Source organism: Sus scrofa, chromosome 4 (assembly GCF_000003025.6).
Source record: "Sus scrofa isolate TJ Tabasco breed Duroc chromosome 4, Sscrofa11.1, whole genome shotgun sequence".
NCBI classification, from domain to species: Eukaryota; Metazoa; Chordata; class Mammalia; order Artiodactyla; family Suidae; genus Sus; species Sus scrofa.
Window position 1 is genome coordinate 103287537 of NC_010446.5, and position 13649 is coordinate 103301185.

General features: G+C 36.2%; 1 protein-coding gene across 1 annotated transcript in view; it reads right to left on the reverse strand.

The window, feature by feature from the left end:
• MAN1A2 (mannosidase alpha class 1A member 2) overlaps positions 1–13649 on the reverse strand; it is a 162204-nt gene that overhangs the window by 72608 nt on the left and 75947 nt on the right. The window contains exon 6 of the mRNA XM_001927622.7: positions 947–1041. Within this exon, the coding sequence (XP_001927657.4) occupies positions 947–1041 (95 nt within the window). The remainder of the gene's footprint in view (positions 1–946; positions 1042–13649) is intronic.

Here is a 13649-nt window from a genome sequence, read left to right on the forward strand (position 1 = left end):
CAGTTCTTTTCTATATAGATGAAACGTAATAATAATAACATTCTTCAGTCTTTCTTTATCTCAGACTTAAATTATAGGTCAATTAAATTAGAATTCTTATTATCAGAAAGTTATATGACTCCAACAGTGATAATTCAGGAAACATGAGAAGTCAAATAAACATCACAAAGTCAGAGAAAGAATCGAGTATGTACGCAACATTATTTGGCCTGTGGAGGTTGGTCTGGAACTCTACCTAGCGTTTTCCTCACAAAGAGGGAGTTTACATTATATACAGTATATGGAGTGAGAGAACAGGAAAGTTAGATTTAATGTTCAGTATTAAATAGTGATCTCTCAATGTAAATCTAAACTTCATAAAGTTTTCCGTTAGAAAGAAATGACTAAAATAGATTAGTTTTTCCAAATAAAGTTATCATAAAATCATGCCTCACTGTGAACCTCAATAGTGTAAATACCATAAAAGGGACCCCTACAGTCAAGGTCATGAAATTATGTCCTCCCTTATCATTAATTAGTAAGACTTCAGCCATAGGAAGCCCTGATTTTAAGGTATATCGTGTTCCATTTTACTTAGAAAAAGATTAACAGGTTGTGTACAAAAGAGAAGAGAGGGAAAGCACTTTGAGTCCCTTATGGCACTAAATTGAAATGAATAAGCACATCTTAAAGAAACAGCTATTTTATAACAATACAGGTGAGGGAGAGAGAAACAAGCAGCAGAAACTGGAATACAGCTAAATGTTTCGAAGTAAAGAACATATTTTAAAAATCAGACGATATTTTAAAGAAATATACTTCTCTATATATGCCAAGGAAAAAAGTTTAAGTCTTAAAAAGTACTTGGGGGCCAATCATTAGAAATTTCTAATTTTTTTTTTAATGTCAAAAATCAGTTAATCTAATTCATTTACAACAGGAATAACCACATCAACATAAAATTTACCTTTTCAGATTCACCATTGCCCAGGGAATCCCCGTAGGTGTGTTAAAGGCAGGAAGGAGCTTCTCAGCCAACTGGACTGCTTTAATCTTGAATATCTGAGATAAAACATGAACATTCATAAATTATGAAATTATTGTTGTTAATAACACTTCTTGATTTCTCATAGGACGCATACCACGATATACCAGACACATGAAAGAACAAGGGGAAAAAGTGGCATCTCTTTTGGTGCCATGGAGCATACAGCAGTCAGAGAAAACAGCTGTACAGTGGACGGACACCAAGGAAAAAGCTACCCAATGTTAATGGCTTGAAATTAAAATTAACTGGAAGAGGAGTTCCCTATGTGGCTCAGTGGAAACAAACCCAACTAGTATCCATGAAGACGTGGGTTTGATCCCTGGCCCGGCTCAGTGGGTTAAGGATCTGGCATTGCCATGAGCTGTGGTGTAGGTCAGCAGGTGCAGCTCTGATTCAACCTCTAGCCTGGGAACTTCCATATGCCATGGGTGTATCCCCCCAAAAAAACCAGGAACCAAAAAAAAAAAAAAATGAAATACTATTTCCTCTAAGAAAAAATAAAAATAAAATAAAATAAACTGAAAGAAAAGGGCAAGGGTTTTGGTGTTGATATTATCCGCATTTTCAGCTGGCAAAAAAAAAAAAAAAAATCTGAAAGAAAACACTAGGCTATGAAGTTTTTATCCATGGTATACAAGCTTAGTACAAATATTAAAACAAAAAAAAGAGAAGCAACCCAATTTAGATAAATGTCCTTGAATTATAATAAGCACGTTTCTATCTCAACATTTTCCATCCAGATTCAACCACATTTATTAAAAGATAAGAAAAAGTTTATGTTCACTTTTCAAGTTTATTCTGGAGTTATAAATGCTTTATCCCCTGGTTCCAACTGCTGCTTCGTTTGGTACCCAAAACAGTAAACTGTCTAAACATCAGTGGTTCACAAACTATGTACTACTACCAAGACATACATAGTAAAATTTCTAATATTTATCTCAGTGTATTCCAACAGACAGATATGCATACCTAATTTTGGAGACAAATGACTTATAGAGACTCAGAATGGAGATAAGGTCATAACATCCTACCAGGAAAAGTGGTATGTTCTTCTATATGCCCCAAGCCTATCTTTTCTCAAATTAATTTCAAATTCATTGGACAGTTAAGGTTCCATCTTTTCACTGCAGTCAGGTATTCTGGATAAAATATTACTAGACTTTTCAAATAAGTTAGTAGTTGGAAGCCTGGAATAGATCAAAGTTCTAAATTGAGATCATACTAAACAAGGCACACTAACATCACTGGGGTATAAATTAGAGAAGAATATGTACAAGCAGACAAAGCAATATGGTCTGCAAGGTTCCTTAAAGAGGGAAAAACTTAGCAGAACCTTTAACTAGATACTCTCATAATTTACAATATACCATTTCCTTGACTATCTACTTCCACGCAAAAATACCAGTGAAAAATGTAACAATTTAAGGTAAAAGTTTTTATAATTTTCTCATATTCATGCCATTAATTCAGAAAAGCGAAAGCAAAAAAAATTCAGTTCTTGCTGTATTAACATTTATATGTTAGTAAAGAAATTACATTAGAGAGTAAATAGCACTGCTTTACTTCATGCTTTACTGTGAGAACAAAGGCACCAAGCTCTTAACTCAGAACAAATATTAATGCGATGTATTTGTTACACACATTTTGTAGCGCTTTTATGCATAAAACATTAAAATGGTAAAATGACTTGCAAACATAAACTGTTCCTAAATAGAAAGCATTCTCATTTCACTTGCAGAACTAATCAGTGACATACTTCCCAATTTTCAGCAACAGCTAATTTAAAACAAATTAATATCCAATGCAGGAAAATAATACAAAATCCAAAAAGTATGTATCAAAGTAAAACATAAGTCTCTCTTCTAGTCCTATCCCTTGACCACATGGTTCCTTCTACAAGGCAAACAGCTATCAGTTCATTAAACATGTAGTAAATATTTTGTGCTAAATAGGTTCCATGGTTTACATGGTTCCCAGCAGGTCACATTAAATCCTCATTTTTAACTGCTCAGAAACAGAGATTCTATCCCAGGGTATGTATATACAATCTTCATCTCTGTCTTTGTGTCTCTCAAACACAGAATACCATATACTCTATTCTAAACTTGCTTCTTTCAATTATTATACCACAAAGGTCTATCACCTCCTTTTCTTTAGTGGCTTCAGAATTTGCCTTTGTAGAGATAATACTGTAAGTATTTAGTTAGTCTCCTATTGATAGGCATTTGTTTCCAAACTATATGACTCTGTAAGATAAATTCCAAGAGACTGCTGAATCAGTGGATTTATGCATTTGTAATTCTGATAATGAATGCCAATTTGTTCTCCACATATTTCACAAATTTATTTTCCTACCAGAATTTATAAGGAGCTGTTTCTCTGTGAAACTTTTGATCACTGTTAGTCTGTAGTTGAAAAAGGATGCTCCATTGTCATTTGATTTTTAAATTTTTCTTCCTTTTTATGGTTTTTTAAATTTAATTTTATCTTTTTAAATTTATTTTTTACTGTTATTTCCCCCAACACACTGTTTTTTTTTCCCCACTGTACAGCATGGGGACTCAACACACATACATGTATACATAATTTTTTCTCCCATCATCATGCTCCACTGTAAGTATCTAAACACAGTTCTCAGTGCTACACAGCAGGATCTCATTGTTAGTCCATTCCAAAAGCAATAGTTTGCATCCGTTGACCCAAGGCTCCCAATCCCTCCCATTCCCTCCCCCTGCCCCAGGGCAACCATAAGTCTATTCTCCAAGACCGTGATTTTCTTTTCTGTGGAAAGGCTCATTTGTGCTGTATATTACATACCAGATATAAGTGATATCATATGGTATTTGTCTTTCTCTTTCTGACTTACTTCACTCAGTATGAGAGTCTCTAGTTCCATCCATGTATTTATATGGAACCACAAAAGACCCAGAATTGCCAAAGAAATCCTGAGAAACAAAAACCAAGCAGGAAGCATAACTCTCTCAGACCTCAAGCAATATTACAAAGCCACAGTCATCAAGACAGTGTGGTACTGGTACCAAAACAGACATACAGACCAATGGAAGAGAATAGAGAACGCAGAAATAAACCCTGACACCTATGGTCAATTAATCTTTGACAAAGGAGGCAAGAACATAAAATGGGAAAAAGACAGTCTATTCAGCAAGAATTGCTGGAAAACCTGGACAGCTGCATGCCAATCAATGAAACTAGAACATACCCTTACACCATGCACGAAAATAAACTCAAAATGGCTTAAAGACTTTTTCTTTCTTTCTTTCTTTCCTTCTTTTGGCTTTTTAGAGCCACACCTGTGGTATATGGACATTCCCAGGCTAGGGGTCAAATTAGAGCTGCAGCTGCCAGCCTACACCACAGCCACATCAAGGCCAGATCAGAGCCAAGTCTGCAACCTATACCACAGCTCACAGCAATGCTGGATCCTTAACCCACTGAACGAGCCCAGGGATAGAACCTGCATCCTCAAGCATACTAGTCAGATTCGTTTCTGCTGAGCCACAATGGCAACTCCTCCACTACCATTTTTATTTTCATTTATTTTATTACGAATGTGGTAGAGTCTCAACACTCATTCAAATCTCCTCTCAAGTACACCTTCTTAGACTGCAAAACTAAACTAAAGTTTTCCCAGACTCCGTTCCAGTTCAAGACACGGCCTAAGCACTGCTGAGTATACGTAAACATGCAATTACCTGGAAGGAAAAAGTAAATGATCTGAGGCAGTGGTCTTTCAAGTAGTGTCCGATTCTTCTGTGGGAACTCTGAGAGAAGTTCTAGTGACTGGTCCCTAGTTTCACAGATAACATCTGAGCAACAGAGGGCATGGAGCTGGTGCTGGATCGTACCATTAAAGCCCCAGAGTATGCTTGAGCTTATCTCCTGGCTGCATGTTTCCAAGCTTTAAAACAAAAACATCTGACTTCATAACCCTCCCAAAGATTCTGCTGGCTAGTCAGTACCCTCTGATAAATCACTAGACAAAATAGATTGTTTTCTGGAACTAGGATTCTTGACTAAGAAGACGATGAAAGTGAATCAATTATTTACATGTTTAAGAGCCTCAACATTTACTTGAACATTTCCAACATATTTACTTACAGAAGGAAACTTTAATGTATTCATTGGCCATTACATAAAATCTCTCGGTTATTTTTATCAGAATAAATTTTAAGAAATGGAACTATGCTAAAACTGGTCCTAGGCTTAGAAACATTAGGACTGGAAGAATTACTTAAGTCTGGAAGAACTGGAAGAAATGGTATTAAACAGATAGAATGTGGTGAGGCTATGAAGAGCTTTAAAACATAAGCAATGGGGAGTTCTCTTGTGGCACAGTGGTGAAGGATCCAGCACTGTCACTGCAGCAGCTTGGGTTGCTGCTGTGATTCGGGCTTGATCCCTGGCCTGGGAACTTCCACATGCCTTGGATGTGGCCAAAAAGAAGAAACAAAAACAAAACAGAAACATAAGCAATGAGACCTACGGTAACACAAAAGATAACCCAGAGGCACTGTATATTCTTTTTTTTTTGGGGGGGGGGGTCTTCTTACCTTTTCTAGGGCCGCTGCCTGCAGCATATGGAGGTTCCCAGGCTAGGGGTTGAATCGGAGCTGGAGCCGCCAGCCTACGCCAGAGCCACAGCAACATGGGATCCGAGCCACGTCTGCAACCTACACCACCTCTCATGGCAACGCCGGATCCCTAACCCACTGAGCAAGGCCAGGGATCGAACCTGCCACCTCATGGTTCCTAGTCGGACTCGTTAACCACTGCACCACGACGGGAACTCCAGCACTGTATATTCTTGAAGTAGGAAGTAATATTAGAATCTATGTACACTTTCAGTTGTTTTTTTTTTTTTTTCTTTATTGGAGTATTAAATCACTGAAGTAACAATTTTGCTGCCTATTTCAACCTAGTAGAGTTAGAATGTTGGGGGGGGGGGAGTCAAGACTTTATAACGCTCAAATGACTTTCCATCTCATTCAGAGTAAAAGCCACAGCTATAAATCACTCCCTCCTTTCTTCTCCCTCCTGTAACCTTCTTGGCCCCAATAACCTCTTTTGTTGCTGAGAATGCCCATTAAGCTTTTACTTCACTAACTTTAACTAATTGTCATTGCTGTTCCTTTCAACTAAACACTTCTTATAAATAAAATCCTCAAGGGTCTCTTTTTGTCTCCTGTAGCTTTTTACACAAATATTACCTTCACATGCATTCTCTGATCATTCTATTTGAAATTAAGAACCCTCCATCCCCCTTCATGCTTCATCTTTGTCCTTAGCACTTAGCGCTAACAGTGTACATATGTAGCAGTATCTGTGTGTATACACATACTCTCTCACACGCCTATCTTGTTTACTGCCTTTTACCCTCACAGCAGAATGTAGGCCATGGTTGAACGGGATTTTTTTTTTCTCGTATTCACTGTTGTATGCTTAGTACTTAACACTGTGTAGTGTATTCTGAGCACTCAACAAGTGTTGAATGAATTAAGAAGCCAAAAGATACAGATATTTAATGGAGTTCCCATCATGGCACAGCAGAAACGAATCCGATTAGGAACCATGAGGTTGCGGGTTCAATCCCTGGCCTTGCTCAGTGGGTTAAGGATCTGGCGTTGTTGTGAGCTGTGGTGTAGGTCGCAGAAGCGGCTTGGATCTGGCATTGCTATGCCTCTGAAGTAGGCCAGCAGCAACAGCTCCAATTGGACTCCTGGCCTGGGACCCTCCATATGCCGTAGGTGTGGCCCTTAAAAGACCAAAAAAAAAAAAAAAAAAAAAGGTACAGATATTTAAAATAAACAAGTAAATTATCTTCTCTCTTCTCTGTACCAATCCCATCTCTACCTGAGGTATTCAATGTTAACATACAAAGGTTTTTAAGGACTTTTAAAGATATTCTACAAAAATCTTGGGATGATGATAATATATAACAATATATATTATATAGAATAATTTATTATATATGATAGTTTATTATATATAATAATAATAATATATATTAACCCATTTAATCATCAAGACAACCCAGTATGTATTATTGTTACCCCATTTTACAGTTGAAATGGAGGAATAAAACAGAGTAGTTAACTTGCCCAAGGTCACACAGCTAGTGCGTGGTAAGCCTGAATTTAAACCCACGCAGTCCAGCTCCAGAGCTCATGTTCTTGCTTGACTATTTCATTATATTAGATTTAAATACAGATATAAACATAGATTATTCTGTGCCTTCTTTAATCTTAATTTTTATAATCAATAATTAAATCACTTAAAATGTTTTACTAATTTACTGCACAACTTTGTCCTTCCTCTCAAATGATCATTTGGCTAATGTAAAATAACTGGTGGCAGTTATTTTATCTCAGCAGTATAAAGATATTAATCCAAAGTCTTCTGGCATCTATTGCCGCTGAGAACTCTGCTATCAGCTGTCATTCTTTGTAAGTCTCGGCCCTTTTTCTTTGGTAGCTTTTAATATCTCTTCCTTATTCTTGATTTTTTATTCAAATATTGATCCTCTATCATTTATTCCATTAAACTCATCTGAGACTTCTACTAAACATTCACTGAAACTTCTCAATCTATTTTAAATCTCTCAACTCGTTTTCTTATATTCTTCTGGATTCTCTGTACTGCATTGTAGATGAATTTCCATTTTCACTATGAACAGGGGCATCCTCAAAGGCTAGGCAGACGTTCCTGAGGACCAAGTGAAGGTTACCACAAAACTGCTGGTTAATAAAGAGGTGGAAACACACCTCCGACTCAGAATGAGCCTGCAAACAATATTTCAGAACTCATGGTGTAATCTAAGATTTTATTCTGTTTGCTAACAAGTTAGCCTATCACAGTTTCATGAATACTGGGCGAAGACACAAGACTACTGTATCAGAGATACTGACATTATTCATGGCAAAGCATCAGCCAGAGCTTCAAGCTTCCTTACATTGGTTGCACACGTCCCATCCTTAGCCCCTCCTAAGTCCCACAGAGATGACCCAAAGGGCCTATGATAGATTCCTGCACACACAGGGGGTTGTGTTACAGGAGAAGAACACTGAGTCTGGAGGATCTCTTTTATAGTAAGTGAAAGCAAGCTTAGTCATCCAGGGTAAGACATTAACTCAACCCTGCAAGCAGAACCTTGATGACATGGGTAAAGAGGTGTCAAGGGCTTGTATTCTTGGTATCCCCATCAAAAATTTGCAGATGTTCATGCCCCATGGTGGACTGCTCTGCTTAACCTTCCACATCAGCAGCAACCAAAGTGCCTTTTGGTAGTGTCAGGTGAATCCACTTTGCAGTTTTTCCAACCCTTGCAGAACTAGCTTCATCACCCTCAACTCTCATGCCAAAGACACCTGCCAGCACAGTTTCATCAGAGGTCTGAATTTCAGCTCTGTACAGTCCCTTTCTCTTAAAGTTTCTAAGTTTTAGTAATTAAAATCTCTTCCCCATACTCCCTCAGCCACAGCTGCTTCCTGTAGGAGCCACTTCCACGTTATCTTCTTCTTTTTAATCTAACACTTTCTGAATTAAATTCATATCTAGTTAATAACTCTTTACATGAAATTCTCTTCGTTCAAATAACCGGCATGGTTTCTGTTTCTTAATTGGATTCTTAATGATAAACAAATAATCCATATTTTGTTATTATCTATTATTAAATATTTGCTTATTAACAGGAAAATGGAAACAAACGAAAAAAATTCAGTCATAATCCCTCTATTTTAAACCAAATACTATTATTATTTTGATATATTTTCACTGCTTTTCTGTACATACATACAATTTTTAAGTAGTTGGATTTTTATTCTCTCTTTCCCTACTACTAACATAATATCACAAGTACCTTTCCAATTTTTACAAAACAGCTTAATTTACTGTATCCATTTCCTCTCCTATCACTCACTATTTCACCTATTTCAACTTTGCTTCTGCCCCAGCATTTTACTGAAAGAGATGTTGCTAAGGATTAGCCACACATTTGAACAAAGAGCATTTTAAGACATTACATTGATCAGTTCCTCCTTAAAATACTTTCTTCCCTTGTATTCAATTATACTACAGTCTCAACGGACTAAAAAAATGTGGTACATATACACAATGGAATACCACTCAGCCATAAAAAGAACAAAACAATGCCATTTGCAGCAACATGGATGCAACTAGAGATTATCATACTAAGTGAGCTAAATCAGAAAGAGAAAGACAAATACCATATGATATCACTTATATGTAGAATCTAAAATATGGCACAAATGAACCTAGCTACAAAACAGATATAGAACGAAATACCAGCATTTTTAGCAACATGGATGGACCTAGAAACTATCATGCTAAGTGAAGTCAGCCATACAATGAGACACCAACATCAAATGCTTTCACTGACAATCGGAATCTGAAAAAAGGACAGACGGAACTTCGTTGCAGAACAGATGCTGACTCACAGATGTTGAAAAACTTATGGTCTCCGGAGGAGACAGTTTGGGGGGTGGGGGGATCTGCTTGGGCTGTGGGATGGAAATCCTGTGAAATCAGATTGTTATGATCATTATACAACTACAGAGGTGATAAATTCATTTGAGTAATAAAAAAAAAAAAAAAAAAAAAAACAGATATAGATTCACAGACATAGAGAACAGATTTGTGGTTGCCAACCGGGGAAGGAGAGGGATGGGCTGGGAGTGTGGGGTTAGGAGATACAAACTATCATATTTAGAATGTATAAACAACAAGGTCCTATTATGTATCACACAGGGAACTATATCCAATCTCCTGGGATAGACCATGGTGGAAAAGAATATTAAAAAGAATATATAGACATAGAGATGTATATATAACTGAGCTACTTTGATGTAGAGCAGAAATCAACTATATTTTAATTTTAAAAAATCAACTATGTTTTAATTTTAAAAAATACTACAATTTCCCTGCCTCCTTCACTGACTTATCCTCCTCATATTTAACCTTCAATGTTGTGTCTCCCAAGGCTTGATTCTAGGTCCCCTTCTCTTCCTATCCTAACCTGTCTCCCTGAGCAAGTTCACATGTGCTGCTTTAGCAGCACAGCAATGTATCTCCAGTCAAGACTTCTCCAATGAGTACCAGATCCAGAAATTACCTATTTCTACTTAAATATAGCAAGATCCCCACAAACTGAAAATACTTAAAATAGATGATCTTCCTTTTCCAATTTAGTGTTTTTAAAGTTTTCAATATCTAATAACTGCCCTACCATCAGTCTAGCACCACAACCAGAAAACTGGAGGCAAGACCAACTCTTCCTTCTCCCTCATTTCCCCTCCAAAATATCACCCAATCCTTTTGAACTTATCTTCCTTAAAATCATTTATCTCGCTCATCTATTCAACCCTTCTTAGTCCAAGCTGGTATTATTTCTTATACAAAACTTATGTTCACAGTTGTACATAACTATCCCATAGTAGTAGATGTATTGATTTATTCAACCATTTCCCCTCAATGAATATTCAGGTCTTTGCAAACATTGGTTATGACATGTTTTCAAACATTGGCTACTACAAACACTACTGCCATGAAAAAAATCAGAACTTCTGAGTATACCTTACGTATTCATGATGTTACTTTTAGATAAGAAGTTCCTAGAAGTAGGTTAATGGATCAGAGAATTTCAAATTTTAAATGTTCACTTGACACAAGCCAAATTACTTTCCAAAGAGGTTGTATCATTTGTACTCCCTCCGACAGCATATCATACATTTATTAAAAGTTAAATAAATTTAATTACACACTACACATTTAAAGTGGGTGCATTTTATTGTATGTGAATTCACTTCAATAGAGTTGCTTAAAATAAATAATCTTTAAGCCTTTAAGTTCTTCACCAGGCAGAGAATGTGAAATCAGGGTGAGAGAGTCTATTTCAGGCAGAACATTATGGTATAGTTCTAAAGACATACAAGGAAATAAAACAATGTGATCTGAACACACAGTTTCAGGTATGCAGAATGAGGCTTCTCCTCTGTGGCTCCCTTCTATCTTGGATTTTACCCCTAATTTCTAGCACCTGTGGTACCTCTAAACTGTCTTCTGACATGATTTTAAATGTTTTTTTTTTTTAACTTTCTTTTTTCTGATATTTTATTGCTAATTTAAAGAAATGCGACAGATTTTTGTACGTTAAACTTGTATCTTGCTGCCTTGCTAAATCTGTTCATCAGTTCCAACAGTTTTTGTGTGGAGACTTTAGGGATTTCTACATACTATCATGTCATCTGCATATGATGACAATTTTACCTCTTCCTTTCCAATCTGGATAACTTTTATTTCTTTTTCTGGTCTGAGTGCTGTGACTAAACCTTCCATACGATGTTAAATAGAAGTGGTGATAGTGGGTATACTTGTCTTATTCCAGAATTTATCGAGAAGGATTTCAGCTTTTCACTGTTGAATATCATGTTGGCTGAGTTTGTCATAAATGGCTTTTATAATATCGAGATGCGTTCTCTCTATACTAACTTTGGTGAGAGTGTTTTGTTTTGTTTTTTTTATCATGAATGGATGTTGAATTTTTTCAAATGCATTTTCTGCATTTACTAAGGATCATGTGGGTACACTGTCTTCTGATCAAACCAGTATTCATAACCACAATCAACTATGAATTGGTATTAATATTGTGACTTTAAACAGGTATGATGTGTATAAATATGTAGATGAACTCACATATTAAAATGAAATATTAAGGAGTATATTTAAAACAGTATCTGGGTCAGCAAAGCTTAGTGAAATGTTTTGCCCAATTACCAACACCTCCACAGAAAATGCAGAGGGTGACTTTTCAGTGGAAATTGAAATAACGTCTGGAGCAAAAATAAAATGAGAATTAGTGCAATAAGGACAATAAAAACCAGGAGAAATTAACACAAACATTTTCTTATTCAGAATTTTAGGGCAAAAAAGAGACACTCTATTTAGTCTCAAAAAATATCCCTGAACTTACACAAAAAGGACCTTACCTATAGGCAACAGAGTACACATTTGTGTTAGTAAAGAAATATGTTGTTTCTTTTGTTTTTATAGTTTGTGAGACATACATTTAAGATACATATTAAACCTCACATACCCATTTCTCTCTTTTACCTGACAGATTTCAGATATAGCTTTCGTCATAAATTACATTATTATCTTAGGAAGGGATGCCACTTTGATAACCATTAAAAAATAAGAGTCCTGTAAAAGAAATGTCACATATTTGAGGCTAGCATTAAGTAAACATAATAAATCATCAAGATTTTTAACTTGTGAATATTTAATATAAATAGCCTTGTTCTGAGAAAATAAAACGACAACACTTCACACTTATAATATTAATAAATCACAGGACAGAGAAACGTTTTGTTAAGATGGCATATAACTTTCATTCGGTTCCCTATACCAGAAAATAATATGCAAGTAAAATGTTCTTTATTCTAGTTACACACCACCTTAAAATAAGAAAGGTACTTTGCCATGTTATATATTATAGTTAGTTTTCTGTCTTATGCGGGACATAGGAATTTATTGTCTATCCAGTATTAGCATAATCTTATATTCAACATTTTACTTATTTTTAGCACATCTCAGAGATTTATTGTTGGTTTCCCAGAACAGATATGCATCAGAGCTTTCAACATAAAATGATCAAGTAGAACAGTAAAATGGTCAGTAAAATTTAACAGTATGCCAAAGAAAATTAAGATGTGTTCTCTGTACTTTTTAGTAGACTCTATACTAAGAAATTAACATTACGATATCTATTTTTGAATAAGTAAAAGAATTCCCCATCAGGTAAAATGTTAGGCATTTTTACATAATTTAATCCCTGCAACCACTCTCAGGTGAACCCTCTCATAATTTTATAGATGACAAAACAAGTTAAAGAAGGTAAACAGCTTGCCAAATATGACAGGGAGGCAGAATAGGGGCTCAAACCTCGAACTCCAAAGTACTTGTGCTTCCCCTCCACTTCAAACCGTTTCTTCCTAAAGTCTAAGTATTAAAACTGCGAAAATGAAAATATTGGTAACACTGTATACTTTTCCAGCATTCTTTTCCTATGACAAGAGCAACCAAAATTTCAACATTTTGCCTCAATGTTCAGATAAGAAGCCTAATGAAATAGCAGAGGCTGGATGTGTCTCTTTCATAAGCTGTTCATAGTTAATTCTGAATCATATGCTTTTTGGCATGACAATTAGTCAACTACACACAGAAATTTAGTATTCCCTCTTCTCAGTCAGACAAGCACAAAAGTACGAAAAAAAAATGCTCTATCTCAAATACGTCTTATAACATCTAACCCAATAAAAGAGAAATCTGAAATTGAAATCATCAAAATAGTTGTTGCCTTCCTTCAGTGTTCATATTTCGCTCTAGAAGCTCCTGGAATCAGGGGTCTGTGCCAGCAGTTATGCCTCAGGGAGGTAACGATATCCTGGAGAGAGGGTAGGACCAACAAGTGGAAAGTGAGGCCAGGCGAGCAAAGGGGAGTGAAGACCCAGAGGATCCAGGTGAGAAAGATGCACTGTCAAGGTAGCAGCCTGGCAAGGACGGGAAGGTGATTTTACACAGCAGGACT